Source organism: Bufo bufo, chromosome 3 (genome assembly GCF_905171765.1).
Source record: "Bufo bufo chromosome 3, aBufBuf1.1, whole genome shotgun sequence".
In the NCBI taxonomy this organism is placed as follows: domain Eukaryota; kingdom Metazoa; phylum Chordata; class Amphibia; order Anura; family Bufonidae; genus Bufo; species Bufo bufo.
This window is the reverse complement of record NC_053391.1, coordinates 192,386,852-192,406,875: the sequence shown is the minus strand read 5'-3', so window position 1 is coordinate 192,406,875 and position 20,024 is coordinate 192,386,852. Positions and strand designations below refer to the sequence as shown.

The 20,024-nt window shown below is 44.1% G+C and overlaps 1 protein-coding gene across 1 annotated transcript in view; it reads right to left on the bottom strand.

The window, feature by feature from the left end:
• CD53 (CD53 molecule) overlaps positions 1-20,024 on the bottom strand; it is an 88,051-nt gene that overhangs the window by 20,958 nt on the left and 47,069 nt on the right. Inside the window, exons 5-6 of the mRNA XM_040423862.1 lie at positions 1,574-1,669; positions 11-118 (exon numbers count right to left, since the gene is read on the bottom strand). Coding sequence (XP_040279796.1) covers positions 11-118; positions 1,574-1,669 — 204 coding nt within the window. The remainder of the gene's footprint in view (positions 1-10; positions 119-1,573; positions 1,670-20,024) is intronic.

Genomic DNA, 20,024 nt, shown 5'->3' with positions numbered 1-20,024 from the left:
TATTTCTTACCTCTTTAAATGCATTTTCTTTTGTGCACTCCTTGTCGCCTGCATTGCAACAAGATTTGGGAATTTCATTTTTCCAGTCTGATGAACCATTGATTCCACAGCATTGGAACTAAGAAAAGCATTTATAAAATTTACTACAGGTTTTAGCTACATTAATATTTCAGCACAAATATAAACATAATTGAAGGTATCAAAAGAGAGAGGTATAATGAAGTGATGTGCTCACAGCAATATATTGACCAAAGTTTTTAAAGTTGAATGTGGTGCAGGGACAAGTATAGTTTTGAGTAAGCTACAGGTAAACCGTGAGTTTCTACAACTTTGAAGGCCTCCAGTACATGTTAAAACTCCATAATCTTTGTTTGCACGTCTTTAAAAACATCACTTGAGACGCTTATGAATTTTGGACAATGTCAATACATCCTTACTCACGTAAATACATCCTTACTCTATGAGTAAGGATGTGTCCACATCATACAAAACGTGCAAGTGTCTCAGGTGAACAATTTGGATGTTTTTAAAGATGCAAAGTTATGACATTTTAAGGTTTGAAATTATGTAATTCACTAAAATGGTATGCAGTCTATATGTGATGCAATATTATTACTGGAAAATATCTGTAGATGGCAGTATTATGAAAATGTTCATCTTGCTTGTCAGTCAATATCATATTCCTGCAAAATAATCCATTACCTTTATGTCTGTACCCATGGTCATTAATAAAGAATGCATCCTCCATGATTTCTCACTTTGTCATGTGGGGATCTCATTTCAAGCAGACATTTATAGCATATTGCAACATATTATAGCAATACAATATATAGCACAATATAAATGAGTGTAATTTTTGATAGGGAGCTATAAGGCAGTATTTTTTTCTGATCTTTGACAACCTATTTAACATTGCTTCCTTCCTTTGTAATTGAGATTTATTATAATGCACATGATTGATTTTGAAATTTACTGCTGTTAAGCTGCAAGATGCACGAGTAAACTACATTTTAATGGACCTTTTACATGGGCTGACAGAGTGGAAAAGAGGAACGTTCATTTCTATTAATTGCCCGCAATTGCACTTGCTTGTTTGTCAGATGATCAGCGGCACCTTTATATGGGTCAACTGGTGTTATTAAAGGGGTTATCCAAACTATAAAACATGCCCCCCAGTGCCCGGGCCCCTCATATAGATTATACTTACCCCATTCCCCGGCACTCGCAATGGGCATATTTTATAGTTTGGATAACCCCTTTAAGTGTTTGTACGAACATTTTCTCCTGATAATTAACTCAGTCCTTGGCCTGTGTAAAACAGCCCAAAGATATGATCATAGAGAATGCTGTGGTCCTAAAAAGCCACAGCGTGTATTGAAAAGGTGGTCTTCAACCCAGGACTTACCAGCTTTTCCTAAACTACAACTTCTAGCATCCTGAAAGTTGGAGTTTTTCAACAGGTTGGAGACCACTGCCTTAAACAATTGAACAGTCAATCAAAAAACTCAACCAAGTGACAGTATAATTAACTCAGCCTAATACACGAGAATACAATCATGAAATACATACTCACCCTAAACTGTAAATCATCCCAAAACGTTGAATTATTATTTCTTTGATTATGATTTTCAAAACCTTTACTTAGCTGTCTTGTTACATAAGGATCTATCTAGAATAGAAGATAATAAAAAATGAAAATATTTTTGAGTGCCTGGATGCATGGCTGGTGAATAAAATACAATCAATTCTGGGGAAATAGCATGTAAGTGCAAAGGTAGCCACAGCCCAGACCATGGTGTCAATATTATAAATGGCACATGTTACGTATTTTGCATTGTAGCCCAGGAACAGTTATTAAAAGTTATGCCTCAATAAAATAGCCAAGATTCAAGCATTGAAAATGTTTAATTGTTAAGGCTTTTTATTACCCAGAAACAGACCATTGAAAGGAATGTAGTGGGACATCATACAAGATATTCGAAAGCAGTACACTAACATGCTGTTAGCATGCAAATGAAGTATAGAACGTATTTCGCTGTATTGTCTGTGCATGCAAATGGACAATAGTCTTCTTACAATGTAAAATTGGTCATATCACCAGGAAACAATAATGTATTATTTGTAAAATACAGTTGCAAAACAAGTATGTGAACCCTTTGGAATGATATGGATTTCTGCACAAATTGGTCATAAAATGTGATCTGATCTTCATCTAAGTCACAACAATAGACAATCACAGTCTGCTTAAACTAATAACACACAAAGAATTAAATGTTACCATGTTTTTATTGAACACACCATGTAAACGTTCACAGTGCAGGTGGAAAAAGTATGTGAACCCTTGGATTTAATAACTGATTGAACCTCCTTTGGCAGCAATAACGTCAACCAAACGTTTCCTGTAGTTGCAGATCAGACGTGCACAACCATCAGGAGTAATTCTTGACCATTCCTCTTTACAGAACTGTTTCAGTTCAGCAATATTCTTGGGATGTCTGGTGTGAATCGCTTTCTTGAGGTCATGCCACAGCATCTTAATCGGTTTGAGGTCAGGACTCTGACTGGGCCACTCCAGAAGGCGTATTTTCTTCTGTTCAAGCCATTCTGTTGTTGATTTACTTCTATGCTTTGGGTCGTTGTCCTGTTGCAACAACCATCTTCTGTTGAGCTTCAGCTGGTGGACAGATGGCCTTATGTTCTCCTGCAAAATGTCTTGATAAACTTGGGAATTCATTTTTCCTTCAATGATAGCAAGCCGTCCAGGCCCTGACGCAGCAAAGCAGCCCCAAACCATGATACCCCCACCACCATACTTCACAGTTGGGATAAGGTTTTGATGTTGGTGTCAACACATAGTGTTGTGTGTTTCTTCCAAACAACTCAACTTTGGTTTCATCTGTCCACATAATATTTTGCCAGTACTGCTGTGGAACATCCAGGTGCTCTTGTGCAAACTGTAAACGTGCAGCAATGTTTTTTTTGGACAGCGGTGGCTTCCTCTTTGGTATCCTCGCATGAAATCCATTCTTGATTAGTGTTTTATGTATCGTAGATTCGCTAACAGGGATGTTAGCATATGCCAGAGACTTTTGTAAGTCTTTAGCTGACACTCTAGGATTCTTCTTCACGTCATTGAGCAGTCTGCGCTGTGCTCTTGCAGTCATCTTTTTTTTTAAACTCATTTGAATGAAATATAACAAGCAAAGATTGGCATGTTGCATACATTATACTGATACACTACATACTCAGTCACATTATTACATATGGATCCATTGGTGAGTAACATATTGATCTCTTCAGATTACAACTTCAAATCTCATTAATGTCAATTAACAATAAAGGAGGTACAACAGCAGAGTATTATGCGTCATCTCTTTTGTGTTGTCTACAGGGTACATATGTTCAAAAATGGTTTTACTCTGTAGAATGCATATGTATTGAAGATACCGTCAATGGCGAGGAACACCATGATCCCCAAACAGGACATTTTTTATGGGAGAACATAATTTGATTTACCAAGGCTTTCCATTGAGTGACCGTAGGCGGCCTGTCTGCCATCCACCTGAGAGCAACTGCCTTCCTAGCCATGAAGAAAATCTCCATCAGAAAAATACAGTTATAGTGTGATAGCGCCTCATCATCAACTATTCCCCAAGAGACACTTTTTAGGGCACAACTCTAGGGCACCTGGGATCATAGTGGATAGTGCTGTCACCACATCCCTCCAAAAATTCTGAACATAGTTACATTCCCACATCAGGTGCCAAAAGCCCGCATCTGGTTGTGCACACCTGTGACACCCGCTATTTGACAATCTGCCCATCTTATATAGTCTGACTGGAGTGAGGTAGCTCCTATGAAGTATAAATAACTGTATAAATCTATTGTTAAGAGAGGGTGATACCCCTGACGGGGCGTCTAATGCCTCATTCCACTCTTCTTTAGTGAGGTTTGGGATGCGCTCCCTCCACCTAGTCTCCGCCAGCAGAGAGTTTGAGCTCATTTTGATATTCAAGAGATGTGTATATAAGGCTGATATCATGCCCCTGGGGCCTTGACTTTTAAGAATGCCGATGAGCGGGTAGTTTAAAAAAGGATTTCATCAGGGACCTCAGCTGCGCCTGAAGTGCATTGCGCAACTGTAAGTATCTAAAAAAATGAGGGCGCACCACTACCACCTTTGTTTGAAGCTGAGTAAAGGAGAACAGGATCCCATTCTCATATAGATCTTTCAGCATAAGTACTCCATACCCTTGCCAAATATCCTTCCCCTCGCACTGCATCAACATTGGTAGTGATGGATTATCCCATAGTGGCATCTCATCTGGGAGGTCAGCATATTGTTGAAGCTTTGCAGCCTTCCAAACCTGATGCGCTAATTTATGGATAGGCAGGGGATGTCAAGAGATTGCTGTTAAGTCTTCCAATACAGGCCATGGACTAGAAAGCTGCAAACAATATTGTAGGTAATACTCTGAGTTAGGGAACTCTGCATGTGAAATCCACGATCCCAAGTACCTCAATTGCCCGGCTAGAAAGTAAAGATGTAAATCTGGGAGAGCTGCCTCCCCCTGTTGCCAGCTCCTCTGCAGGGTCCCCAGTGCCAGCTTCCTTCTTTCTTTCCCCCACACGAAGGAGGCCATTAAAGTGTGCAGTCGAGTAAAAAAAAATTTGGGGACTGGGGTACACGCGTGTTCAAGTAGATTTTCAACGTGTGTTCAAGCTTTAGGCAGTAGTATCATTTTGATCAGGTTTAGTCTCCCCATGATAGATAAAGGTAGAGTCTTCCAGGACTTGAATTTATCTACAAAATGAGCCTCTAAGGGAATTATGTTTCGATCAAGAGAAAGGCATGGGTCCCTTGTGATGATAACTCCCAGGTATTTGAACTGATCAACTACCATAAGGTTATGGAATACAGAAGGCCATCCTGCAGACCACAGGAGCATAAGGGCCGACTTGGTCCAATTAATACGCAGACCTGAGGAAAAAACCAAAGTGCTCAATAAGATCTCTTGCAGTCATCTTTACAGGACGGCCACTCCTAGGGAGAGTAGCAGCAGTGCTGAAATTTCTCCATTTTAGACAATTTGACTTACCGTGGACTGATGAACAGCAAGGCTTTTGGAGATACTTTTATAACCCTTTCCAGCTTTATGCAAGTCAACAATTCTTAATTGTAGGTCTTCTGAGAGCTCTTTTGTGCGAGGCATCATTCACATCAAGCAATGCTTCTTGTGAAAAGCAAACCCAGAACTGGTGTGTGTTTTTTATAGGGCAGGGCAGCTGTAACCAACACCTCCAATCTCATCTCATTGATTGGACTCCAGTTGGCTGACACCTCACTCCAATTAGCTCTTGGAGATGTCATTAGTCTAGGGGTTCACATACTTTTTCCACCTGCACTGTGAATGTTTACATGGTGTGTTCAATAAAAACATGGTAACATTTAATTCTTTGTGTGTTATTAGTTTAAGCAGACTGTGGTTGCCTATTGTTGTGACTTAGATGAAGATCAGATCACATTTTATGAGTATGACCAATTTGTGCAGAAATCCATATCATTCCAAAGGGTTCACATACTTTTTCTTGCAACTGTATAGATAGTAAAAACCATCAGTAATATGCCATTGGGGAATATTTGTGATGAACCGCATGGCCCATACATGGCATATGTAGTGTTCCTCTAGACCAGGGGTAGGCAACCTCCGGCACTCCAGCTGTTGTGAAACTACAACTCCCAGCATGCATACTTGTTCTGCTCTTCTAAGAACTCTCATAGAAATGAATGAAGCATGCTGGGAATTGTAGTTTCACAACAGCTGGAGTGCCGAAGGTTGCTGATCCCTGCTCTAGACCATGGGGGGTGCACAACCTTTTCTGTTTGGAGGCCACATTGTCAGCCTGAACCAATTCGAAGGGCCAAAAATAAAACTTAAAGGGGTATTACCAACTGAAATACTATATTTATGGCATATTGAACAAATGTCTAGTTACATTTGTAGTACTCCCATCTAATGGGAAAATGCATGATAGATACATGTGAGCAGCCACAAGATATATACATACATGTCTGTTACCAGATGGTTGGGGTCTACACAGAATGGTATCGAGGGCCGCATGTTACCCCCGGACCGCAGGTTGTGCACCCCTGCTCTAGACACTGCTAGGGATTTTCTAATGTTTTATAATGTCTTGCGTTTTTTTATATTGCTTACGTAGAACCAGTGTCAGACTGGGGAGCCTAGGGCCCACCAGTAAAATGTATTTTGGGGGCCCACCGTACGTACCTGCTCACACAACAGAAAGATGTTGGCAGATGATTGAATATGGGGGTCCCTGCACCAACTTTGAGAAGGTAGGTCCTGGGGAAAAGATGATACTGGCTGTCCTGCCTCCTCTCAGCTCTGATCGTCTCTATAATAATAAACTAGGGAGTTTCTTTACAAATCTATCTATAATCTAGTTTTTTATATGAACATAGGCTGGCTGAGGTGCGGTACATTGTATATATGTATGTAGTGCAGTAAGTCTACTGTGTTATGTGCCTCTTGTGCAGGGGGTGGGAGACTAGGGGCCCACCATGCTCAGGGGCCCACCGGGTGATTCCCCTGTACCCCTGTGGGGCAGTCCAAGCCTGCGTAGAACTGTGGTACTGTAGCTTAAAATCTCTGTTGCTGGCTGAGCCACAGTCTAAGGGCTTGTTCACACGACCATACGAAGCCAGTGCCTGTGCTGTTGACCGCAAATTGCAGTCCGCAATGCACGGGCACCGACTGTGGCCCAGCCGCATGGGGATCGCGGACCCATTGACTTGAATGGATCAACTTGAATGGGTCCGCGATCCGTCCGTTTCGCAAAAAGATAGAGCAAGTTCTATCTTTTTGCGGTGTGGAGGCACGGAATGGAACCCCAGGAAACACTCCGTAGTGCTTCCGTAGTGTTTCGTTCCGCATCTCCGGATTTGCGGACCCATTAAAGTGAATGGGTCTGCAACCGTGATGCGGAATGCACACGGAACGGTGCCCGTGTTTTGCGGATCCGCAAATGCGGTCCACAATACGGCAACGGGCAGCACACGTTCGTGTGAATGAGCCTTAACCAGGTTCCTCTGAGAAGTCTTCTACAAGGAAAGTGTTGCCACAGTTTTTTTTTTCAAGGTTTTATACCTCCATTCTGTGGAAGTGAATTGCACCATTCAGCTCAGTAAAGACTATGGGGTTATTTACTAACAGAAATATTAGGGCTCATGCACACAACCGTATGTATTTTGCGGTCCACAAAATACGGATCCACCAAAAATACGGATGACATCCATGTGCATTCCGTATTTTGCAGAACGGAACAGCTGGCCCCATATGGAACAGTCCTATCCTTGTCCGTAATGCAGACAATAATAGGACATGTTCTATTCTTTTGTTGAACGGACATACAAAAACACAATGCACACGGAATAACACATGCAAAAAAATGAAACGGACATGGAAAGAAAATAAGTTTGTGTGCATGAGCCCTTAGGTGTATCTCTAGCGCAGATTGCAGCAAATAGGTTCTTTGTGCCGCAATCTGTGACTTTTCCCCACTCACACCAGCTCTAAAAAAGTTGACATGGCGTAGGCGGGGAAAAGGGACGGGCCGGTAGGCCAGTCTCATTCATTATTTTCTATGCCTGTTTTAGGTGTAGAAAATGGTCTAAATCTATGCCAGCAGGGGAGCTGGCGTAGATTTAGCAGTGGCAGTGGATCTGCCGAAGTTATGTAGAGGCAGGCACTTCTACATAACTTCAGCGGATCCATGGCCAGTGCAGAGGCTTATTAAGACCAGCATCTAAAACGCCGGTCTTAATAAATGATCCCCTGTAAGTTCACTGTTGCAACCTTTTTTTATTTTCCCGTCTTTTGCACAGTTTATTGTCTTTTGCAACAGCAAGGGCACCACATAGGGTGGCCACTTTCTTCACCCCCAAAAAGCCAGACATTATAGGCCGCTCCCCCAATACCACCAAGCCACTAGTAGTGAAGTAGTGAAAGACCTGTGTTATGTTTACGGGTGTGAACCCACTGTCCCACATGGCCAATTTCCTCAGAGAGTGATGTCTAAATACACCACTCGTTCTTCACGCTACCTCTAATGGTGAAGATAGACTTTCCAAAGGGGTGTACCAGGTGCTACCTCTGAGGGGGTTGAGACATGAGGGAACCGAGACCCGGGTGGTGGGTTCAGGCCATGGCCTGAGCAAACTGTTATGTTCAGCGAGTGGGAACCCGCTCTCCCACATGACCAACTTCCTCAGAGGACGATGTCTGACTACACCCCTCATTATTGACAATACTGCTGATGTTGAGGATAGACTTTCCAAAGGGGTGTACCAGTTGCTACCTCTGAGGGGGGTTGAGACACAAGGGAACCAGGACCTGAGCGTGGACCCACTGGATTGACCTCGAGATAGATACGGTACACCAAGAGGGTGCTGGGAAGCCATAGGCTGATCGATCAGGTGGTGAGGTGGCAAGGTATAGGTACTAAGTCCGAGGTCAGGGGCAGGCGGCAGTCAAGCAGAGTCCCTTAAATGGTTTCCAAGGTCCGGTACACGGTAATGAAAGAAAGAAACAGAAAACACTTTCGCACACACAGGAACTAGATAAAGCTAGAACCTAATTGTTCAGGAGCCTTTCTGTTGAAGGAGGCACCTTTAAATACATAGTAATGACCAGCCACAGGCTGGGGAAGATTAACCACTTAAGGACCACAGGTTTATACCCCCCTAAAGACCAGGCCCTTTTTTACAAATCGGCACTACACTACTTTCACCGTTTATTGCTCGGTCATGCAACTTACCACCCAAATGAATTTTACCTCCTTTTCTTCTCACTAATAGAGCTTTCATTTGGTGGTATTTCATTGCTGCTGACATTTTTACTTTTTTTGTTATTAATCGAAATTTAACGATTTTTTTGCAAAAAAATGACATTTTTCACTTTCAGTTGTAAAATTTTGCAAAAAAAACGAGATCCATATAGAAATTTTGCTCTAAATTTATAGTTCTACATGTCTTTGATAAAAAAAAAATGTTTGGGTAAAAAAAAAATGGTTTGGGTAAAAGTTATAGCGTTTACAAACTATGGTACAAAAATGTGAATTTCCGCTTTTTGAAGCAGCTCTGACTTTCTGAGCACCTGTCATGTTTCCTGAGGTTCTACAATGCCCAGACAGTACAAACACCCCACAAATGACCCCATTTCGGAAAGTACACACCCTAAGGTATTCGCTGATGGGCATAGTGAGTTCATAGAACTTTTTATTTTTTGTCACAAGTTAGCGGAAAATGATGATTTTTTTTTTTTCCTACAAAGTCTCATATTCCACTAACTTGTGACAAAAAATAAAAACTTCTATGAACTCACTATGCCCATCACGAAATACCTTGGGGTCTCTTCTTTCCAAAATGGGGTCACTTGTGGGGTAGTTATACTGCCCTGGCATTCTAGGGGCCCAAATGTGTGGTAAGGAGTTTGAAATCAAATTCTGTAAAAAATGACCTGTGAAATCCGAAAGGTGCTCTTTGGAATATGGGCCCCTTTGCCCACCTAGGCTGCAAAAAAGTGTCACACATCTGGTATCTCTGTATTCAGGAGAAGTTGAGGAATGTGTTTTGGTGTGTCTTTTTACATATACCCATGCTGGGTGAGATAAATATCTTGGTCAAATGCCAACTTTGTATAAAAAAATGGGAAAAGTTGTCTTTTGCCAAGATATTTCTCTCACCCAGCATGGGTATATGTAAAATGACACCCCAAAACACATTCCCCACCTTCTCCTGAGTACGGGGATACCAGATGTGTGACACTTTTTTGCAGCCTAGGTGGGCAAAGGGGCCCATATTCCAAAGAGCACCTTTCGGATTTCACTCGTCATTTTTTACAGAATTTGATTTCAAACTCCTTACCACACATTTGGGCCCCTAGAATGCCAGGGCAGTATAACTACCCCACAAGTGACCCCATTTTGGAAAGAAGAGACCCCAAGGTATTCGCTGATGGGCATAGTGAGTTCATGGAAGTTTTTATTTTTTGTCACAAGTTAGTGGAATATGAGACTTTGTATGAAAAAAAAAAAAATAAAAAATCTGCATTTTCCACTAACTTGTGACAAAAAATAAAAGATTCTAGGAACTTGCCATGCCCCTCACGGAATACCTTGGGGTGTCTTCTTTCCAAAATGGGGTCACTTGTGGGGTAGTTATACTGCCCTGGCATTTTCCAGGGGCCCTAATGTGTGGTAAGTAGGTAAATGACCTGTGAAATCCTAAAGGTGCTCTTTGGAATATGGGCCCCTTTGCCCACCTAGGCTGCAAAAAAGTGTCACACATGTGGTATCGCCGTATTCAGGAGAAGTTGGGGAATGTGTTTTGGGGTGTCATTTTACATATACCCTTGCTGGGTGAGAGAAATATCTTGGCAAAAGACAACTTTTCCCATTTTTTTATACAAAGTTGGCATTTGACCAAGATATTTCTCTCACCCAGCATGGGTATATGTAAAACGACACCCCAAAACACATTCCCCAACTTCTCCTGAGTACGGCGATACCAGATGTGTGACACTTTATTGCAGCCTAGATGCGCAAAGGTGCCCAAATTCCTTTTAGGAGGGCATTTTTAGACATTTGGATACCAGACTTCTTCTCACGCTTTGGGGCCCCTAGAATGCCAGGGCAGTATAAATACCCCACATGTGACCCCATTTTGGAAAGAAGACACCCCAAGGTATTCAATGAGGGGCATGGCGAGTTCATAGAAATTTTTTTTTTTTGGCACAAGTTAGCGGAAATTGATATTTTTAATTTTTTTCTCACAAAGTCTCCCGTTCCGCTAACTTGGGACAAAAATTTCAATCTTTCATGGACTCAATATGCCCCTCACGGAATACCTGGGGGTGTCTTCTTTCCGAAATGGGGTCACATGTGGGGTATTTATACTGCCCTGGCATTCTAGGGGCCCTAAAGCGTGAGAAGAAGTCTGGAATATAAATGTCTAAAAATTTTTACGCATTTGGTTTCCGTGAGGGGTATGGTGAGTTCATGTGAGATTTTATTTTTTGACACAAGTTAGTGGAATATGAGACTTTGTAAGAAAAAAAAAAAATAATTCCGCTAACTTGGGCCAAAAAAATGTCTGAATGGAGCCTTACAGAGGGGTGATCAATGACAGGGGGGGTGATCAATGACAGGGGGGGTGATCAATGACAGGGGGGTGATCAGGGAGTCTATATGGGGTGATAACCACAGTCATTGATCACGCCCCTGTAAGGCTTCATTCAGACGTCCGTATGCGTTTTGCGGATCCGATCCATCTATCAGTGCATCCGTAAAAATCATGCGGACATCTGAATGGAGCTTTACAGGGGGGTAATCAATGACAGGGGGGTGATCAGGGAGTCTATATGGGGTGATCACCACAGTCATTGATCATGCCCCTGTAAGGCTTCATTCAGACGTCCGGATGCGTTTTGCGGATCCGATCCATCTATCAGTGGATCCGTAAAAATCATGCGGACGTCTGAATGGAGCTTTACAGGGGGGTAATCAATGACAGGAGGGTAATCAATGACAGGGGGGTGATCAGGGAGTCTATATGGGGTGATAACCACAGTCATTGATCACGCCCGTGTAAGGCTTCATTCAGACGTCCGTATGCGTTTTGCGGATCCGATCCATCTATCAGTGCATCCGTAAAAATCATGCGGACATCTGAATGGAGCTTGACAGGGGGGTGATCAGGGAGTCTATATGGGGTGATCACCACAGTCATTGATCATGCCCCTGTAAGGCTTCATTCAGACGTCCGGATGCGTTTTGCGGATCCGATCCATCTATCAGTGGATCCGTAAAAATCATGCGGACGTCTGAATGGAGCTTTACAGGGGGGTAATCAATGACAGGAGGGTAATCAATGACAGGGGGGTGATCAGGGAGTCTATATGGGGTGATCACCACAGTCATTGATCATGCCCCTGTAAGGCTTCATTCAGACGTCCGGATGCGTTTTGCGGATCCGATCCATCTATCAGTGCATCCGTAAAAATCATGCGGACATCTGAATGGAGCTTTACAGGGGGGTAATCAATGACAGGGGGGTGATCACCACAGTCATTGATCATGCCCCTGTAAGGCTTCATTCAGACGTCCGGATGCGTTTTGCGGATCCGATCCATCTATCAGTGCATCCGTAAAAATCATGCGGACATCTGAATGGAGCTTTACAGGGGGGTAATCAATGACAGGGGGGTGATCACCACAGTCATTGATCATGCCCCTGTAAGGCTTCATTCAGACGTCCGTATGCGTTTTGCGGATCCGATCCATCTATCAGTGCATCCGTAAAAATCATGCGGACATCTGAATGGAGCTTTACAGGGGGGTGATCAATGACAGGGGTGTGATCAATGACAGGGGTGTAATCAATGACAGGGGGGTGATCAGGGAGTCTATATGGGGTGATCACCACAATCATTGATCATGCCCCTGTAAGGCTTCATTCAGACGTCCGGATGCGTTTTGCGGATCCGATCCATCTATCAGTGGATCCGTAAAAATCATGCGGACGTCTGAATGGAGCTTTACAGGGGGGTGATCAATGACAGGGGGGTGATCAATGACAGGGGGGTGATCAGGGAGTCTATATGGGGTGATCAGGGATGATCAGGGGCTAATAAGGGGTTAATAAGTGACGGGGGGGGGGTGTAGTGTACTGTAGTGGTGCTTGGTGCTACTTTACTGAGCTACCTGTGTCCTCTGGTGGTCGATCCAAACAAAGGGGACCACCAGAGGACCAGGTAGCAGGTATATTAGACGCTGTTATCAAAACAGCGTCTAATATACCTGTTAGGGGTTAAAAAAAACACATCTCCAGCCTGCCAGCGAACGATCGCCGCTGGCAGGCTGGAGATCAACTCTCTTACCTTCCGTTCCTGTGAGCGCGCGCGCCTGTGTGCGCGCGTTCACAGGAAATCTCGGCTCACGCGAGATGACGCCTATTGGCGTTAGCGTAGCCTGGGGGAGCCGCCGCAATGACGCCTTTCGGCGTTACAGTTGCGGGAAGTGGTTAAAGGGCTTCTGTCACCCCACTAAACTTTTTTTTTTTTTGGTTACTTATAATCCCTATACTGCGATTTATGCATACATACTGTAATTAATCATTTTGGTTCAGCAGATTATGTTAAAAACGTACTTTTAAAATATGCAAATTACCTTGCTACCAGCAAGTAGGGCAGCTACTTGCTGGTAGCAGCCGCATCCCCCTATCATAATGATGCCCCCTCCGCATGTTGATTGACAGGGCCAGCGGACGGGATCTTTCTCTGCTGGCCCTGTTTGCATTCAAAATCTGGTGGCTGCGCCGTACCTGTCTTCAGTCGGCGCAGGCGCACTGAGAGGCGGACGCTCGCTCGGCCGCTCCATCCTCAATGCGCCTGCGCCGATGACGTCACATATACACCCAGCGCAGGCGCATTGAGGAAGGAGCGGCCGAGCGATTTTGAAATTCACAGCTTGTCAATTCTTGTTGTTTTTGGGGTTTTTTTGTACCAATTTAGGCCTCATGCACATGACCGTTGTGTGCACCTGTGGCCGTTGTTCCGTTTTCCGTGATTTTTGGCGGACCCATTGACTTTCAATGGGTCAGTTGAAAACTCGGAAAATGCACCGTTTGTCATCCGCCTCCGTGATCCGTGTATCCTGTCCGTCAAAAAAATATGACCTGTCCTATTTTTTTGAGGGACTACAGTTCACGGACCCATTCAAGTCAATGGGTCCGTAAAAAAACACGGATGCACACAAGATTGGCATCCGTGTCCGTGATCCGTGTCCGTAGGCTACTTTCATACAGACGGATCCGAAGATCCGTCTGCATAAAAGCTTTTTCAGAGCTGAGTTTTCACTTCGTGAAAACTCAAATCCGACAGTATATTCTAACATAGAGGCGTTCCCATAGTGATGGGGACGCTTCTGGTTAGAATATACTACGAACTGTGTACATGACTGCCCCCTGCTGCCTGGCAGCACCCGATCTCTTACAGGGGGCTGTGATCCGCACAATTAACCCCCCAGGTGCTGCACCTGAAGGGGTTAATTGTGCGTATCATAGCCCCCTGTAAGAGATCAGGGGCTGCCAGGCAGCAGGGGGCTGACCCCCCTCCCTCCCCAATTTGAATATCATTGGTGGCCAGTGTGCGGTGCTGTCTGTGACCGGCCGGGAGCTCCTCCTACTGGTAAGTGACAGATCATTAAGCAATGCGCCGCATAGACCTGTCACTTACCAGTAGGAGGAGCTCCCGGCCAGTCACAGACAGCGCAGCAGGTAAGTATGATGCTTCTAATATTGCTAAGTAACCATGGCAACCAGGACTGCAGTAGCGTCCTGGTTGCCATGGTTACCGATCGGAGCCCCAGCGATTAAACTGGGACTCCGATCGGAACTCTCCGCTGCCACCAATGATCGGGGAAGGGGGGGGGAGAGGGGAGGCTGCACACTGGCCACCAATGATATTAATACAATAGAGGGGGGGGCCGCACACTGGCCACCAATGATATTAATACAATAGAGGGGGCGGGGGGGACGCACACTGGCCACCAATGATAATACAATAGAGGGAGGGAGGGTGGGCCGGGGGGGGCCGCACACTGGCCACCAATGATAATACAATAGAGGGAGGGAGGGGGGTCGGGGGGCGCACACTGGCCACCAATGATAATACAATAGAGGGAGGGAGGGGGGGCCGGGGGGGGCGCACACTGGCCACCAATGATAATACAATAGAGGGAGGGAGGGGGGGCCGCACACTGGCCACCAATGATATTCAAACTGGGGAGGCAGGGGGGTCTGCCCCCTGCTGCCTGGCAGCCCCTGTTCTCTTACAGGGGGCTATGATACGCACAATTAACCCTTTAGGTGCGGCACCTGAGGGGTTAATTGTGCTGATCACAGCCCCCTGTAAGAGATCGGGTGCTGCCAGGCAGCAGGGGGCAGTCATGTACACAGTTCGTAGTATATTCTAACTTGAAGCGTCCCCATCACCATGGGAACGCCTCTGTGTTAGAATATACTGTCGGATATGAGTTTTCACATGTAACTCATGGTGATGGGGACGCTTCAAGTTAAACTATACCATCGGATTGGAGAAAACTCCGATCCTATGGTATATTAACTCCTGACTTTACATTGAAAGTTAATGGGGGACGGATCCGTTTGCAATTGCACCATATTGTGTCAACGTCAAACGGATCCGTCCCCATTGACTTGCATTGTAAGTCAGGACGGATCCGTTTGGCTCCGCACGGTCAGGCGGACACCAAAACGACTTTTTTTCCATGTCCGTGGATCCTCCAAAAATCAAGGAAGACCCACGGACGAAAAAACGGTTACGGATCACGGACCAACGGAACCCCGTTTTGCGGACCGTGAAAAAATGCTGTCGTGTGCATGAGGCCTTACCCTTTCCAATAGAAGTGACAATTCTTTGGAAAAACTGCATCACATCCACACCAAAATAGCACCAAAACCATAAAAAATTGTGTTCAGGCACCCTTACTCAATCCACAGCATGTAAAGGATGAGAGCCTAATAAGTGACAATGACCTGATTTATCATAAAATCTGAGTTTTTTAAAGCACTTTAAAGTGGCATACAGTAGTTGATGGCTTGTTCCAAGTCTCATACTGGACCCTTAGTCTTGACTATTTCTGGAATAGTGTACCTTCCGTGACACATGACAATTCAGCTCAATACAGTGAGCTGGGACAGCGTCTGGTCATTTCCTTTTCTACAGAATGACCTGAGGTAGCCCTATGCCCTCACATGTCCACAATGAACTGGAGTTAGTGTTCTCACTATGTTTTAACTTCATTAGCAGTCAATCCCTAAAAGTGCTATTACACCTCTACAACTGAGCCACAGGTACAGCATGCAAATTACTGGCTTGGCTGCACGTGTAATAACACCAAACAGTGACAGATTTTCTTCTAAATTATTATGGATAAGATGGATTTACTTGTGCTACTCTTTAGTGTCTTCTAAATGAAATACAAGTCTATAATAGATTGATAGATAGACTCACACACTCATTGCCCTCAAAGACATTTTACCCTAGCTGTTAGATGGTGTTGGGGGCAGTGGTTATGTGAGGGCATGTGCAGCCTGTGAACAGGCCCTGGATGACCCAGACAGAACACCACTAGGGAGGATAATTTGAACTGCCAGTAAGCACAATAGCTCCCACAGTTTCGTTGTTCACTATCCAAGTACAGGTGGTACTGCAGTGACCAGGGTTGAGGTGACCCTAACACTACGCTGGATCCCCTGGACACTGTTAAGGTGTCACCACATGTTGCTTCTCTCTGGAGAGGATGGAAAGGCATGGTGCTCCCCAATGGGAAAAACATCCAGAGAGTCAGGGTATGCAGTAAAGCAGTGTGCTTCTTCACTGGAGGAACTTAAGTGCAACACAATACAGGCAATGCACTCAGCTTGCTTCTCCAGGCTCCTCCCTGGCAGAATTGGGTTCCATGCTGTGGAAAGGCTTGAGTTTTCTGTCGCTTTTTCTTTCAGAAGGCTGGTACCCTGGTGCAATGGCTGGGCTTCCTCTGGACACTGTTGAGGTGTCACCATGTGTTGCTGTTCTTTGGAAGGTATGGTAAGACATGGTGTACACCAATGGAAAATAACTCCAGAGAGTCAGAGTTTGCAGTAAATCAGTGTGCTTCTTTACTGGAGGAACTCAAGTCAACAACAATACAGACAAGGCACAGAGCTGGCTTCTCCAGTCTTCTCCCTGGCAGAAAAGGGTTTCTTTCTGAAGAAAGGCCTGAACAAGCTGTCCCCACTCTTTCTCATAAGGCTGACTCACTGTGCAAAGGCTGGTGGTCCAAGGTCTATGTCTCAGTTGTCCAGCTGACTGCCTGGTCACAGGGCTGGTGATACAGGATCTGTTGCAGAGTATCTCCATCTCAACATTTTCTTATGGTCACTCATGCAGTCTGTCATCTCCTACTAAGCATTGGTCCTTATCTGCTGACTACTAGGGGCTCTGGCTGCTCTCTTTATGTGCAGTTTCTAGCTGAACTATAACCTTCTAGTGGGAATGGTGGACCGGAGAAGCACAGCCTAAACAGAAACAATGTTACAATTTTAGTCTGTCATAGACTTGCATAGAGTTTCAATGCAAGTATATGGGAATGGCTAAGCAGTAAATCTTCAGACATAAACAACAGAGCTAAACCATACAGTTAGGTCAGTGTGTCTGTTTTTTCCCCTCCAAAACTTTGCATAGACTTTGATAGAAAGTTGTAAAGTCTCTCAGCATTAGCTCAACAAGATAAAACAGTATAAGTGCACACAACAGCATAAATCACAGTGCAAATTAACACTTCAAAGTGCAATAAAGTAGGGAGTTGATGGCTTTGTATTAGAGATGAGCGAACCGGGTTCATTACAAAATTTCCCGAATTTAGTCCGGCAGCCAAACCTGATGCTTTCCAGGTTAATCTCAGACTAATCCAGTAAATCGGAGCACAGCGCCATTTTACTGCACATGTCTGTGGGAAAAAGCTCTGGGGAGGAAGAAGAAGACAGCTCACATGACCTTAAGAGGAAGTGGGGGCGGGCTTGCCCTGATTGGCTCACAGGTGACAGCCTGGATAAGCCAATCAGTGCTGCAGCAGACAGGGAGGTGCCCTTGCAGAACGAGCAGAACGTCCTTCTGTGTTGGGCTGTGAAGGAGGGTGGATGGATCTATGCAGTGTCTAACAGAAAAAGATCTTCGGGACATGTACAGTCACAATTAAGCTTCTATTCTAGTGTGAGGGACATTGAGGGGAAAGGCTATAAAGAAGAAGAATTCAGTAGAATAGGGAAAGTCAGGGAATATACACTGCGTGCAGAATTATTAGGCAAATGAGTATTTTGACCACATCATCCTCTTTATGCATGTTGTCTTACTCCAAGCTGTATAGGCTCGAAAGCCTACTACCAATTAAGCATATTAGGTGATGTGCATCTCTGTAATGAGAAGGGGTGTGGTCTAATGACATCAACACCCTATATCAGGTGTGCATAATTATTAGGCAACTTCCTTTCCTTTGGCAAAATGGGTCAAAAGAAGGACTTGACAGGCTCAGAAAAGTCAAAAATAGTGAGATATCTTGCAGAGGGATGCAGCACTCTTAAAATTGCAAAGCTTCTGAAGCGTGATCATCGAACAATCAAAATAGTCAACAGGGTCGCAAGAAGCGTGTGGAAAAACCAAGGCGCAAAATAACTGCCCATGAACTGAGAAAAGTCAAGCGTGCAGCTGCCAAGATGCCACTTGCCACCAGTTTGGCCATATTTCAGAGCTGCAACATCACTGGAGTGCCCAAAAGCACAAGGTGTGCAATACTCAGAGACATGGCCAAGGTAAGAAAGGCTGAAAGACGACCACCACTGAACAAGACACACAAGCTGAAACGTCAAGACTGGGCCAAGAAATATCTCAAGACTGATTTTTCTAAGGTTTTATGGACTGATGAAATGAGAGTGAGTCTTGATGGGCCAGATGGATGGGCCCGTGGCTGGATTGGTAAAGGGCAGAGAGCTCCAGTCCGACTCAGACGCCAGCAAGGTGGAGGTCGAGTACTGGTTTGGGCTGGTATCATCAAAGATAAGCTTGTGGGGCCTTTTCGGGTTGAGGATGGAGTCAAGCTCAACTCCCAGTCCTACTGCCAGTTTCTGGAAGACAGCTTCTTCAAGCAGTGGTACAGGAAGAAGTCTGCATCCTTCAAGAAAAACATGATTTTCATGCAGGACAATGCTCCATCACACGCGTCCAAGTACTCCACAGCGTGGCTGGCAAGAAAGGGTATAAAAGAAGAAAATCTAATGACATGGCCTCCTTGTTCACCTGATCTGAACCCCATTGAGAACCTGTGGTCCATCATCAATCGTGAGATTTACAAGGAGGGAAAACAGTACACCTCTCTGAACAGTGTCTGGGAGGCTGTGGTTGCTGCTGCACGCAATGTTGATGGTGAACAGATCAAAACACTGACAGAATCCATGGATGGCAGGCTTTTGAGTGTCCTTGCAAAGAAAGGTGGCTATATTGGTCACTGATTTGTCTTTGTTTTGTTTTTGAATGTCAGAAATGTATATTTGTGAATGTTGAGATGTTATATTGGTTTCACTGGTAAAAATAAATAATTGAAATGGGTATATATTTGTTTTTTGTTAAGTTGCCTAATAATTATGCACAGTAATAGTCACCTGCACACACAGATATCCCCCTAAAATAGCTAAAACTAAAAACAAACTAAAAACTACTTCCAAAAATATTCAGCTTTGATATTAATGAGTTTTTTGGGTTCATTAAGAACATGGTTGTTGTTCAATAATAAAATTAATCCTCAAAAATACAACTTGCCTAATAATTCTGCACTCCCTGTAGCTGCAGTTGCTATAGAAAATCAAAAGTAGCTACCTGCATGAAAATGTATTTTATATTTTTTGGCATGTCATTTTAACAGAAATAGAAACAGATTGTTTGTTTGTTTTTGTGGGGGAGGGGGGAATAAGCTCAAAACTGTGCAACACGTGTTTTACCATCCAGACTAGATAGCATTTGAAATCTCTGTGAAAACGTGAACTACTAGTCTGAAATCCGTGTCAGGGCATTTCCAGACAATAAATGTTGTTAACGTTTGGGAAAATAGCATATTAGTGTCTTACAATACACAGGGTAATGGGCGATTATAGCTCTGAGTGATAATTTGAAATACTAGTCCAAAATCCATGTTGGTGCATATGCAGGCACTTCAAAAAAAAATTTTCCTCGGTTTTAGTTTGGGAAAATAGCATACATGTGTCTTACAATACAAGGGATAGCAGTTTACACCAGTCTGGATGATAATGTGAAATACTAGGCTAAAATCCATGTCAGCACATGTGCAGGAACTTCCAATTTATTTCTTTTTGTTTGGGTTTGGGAAAATAGCAC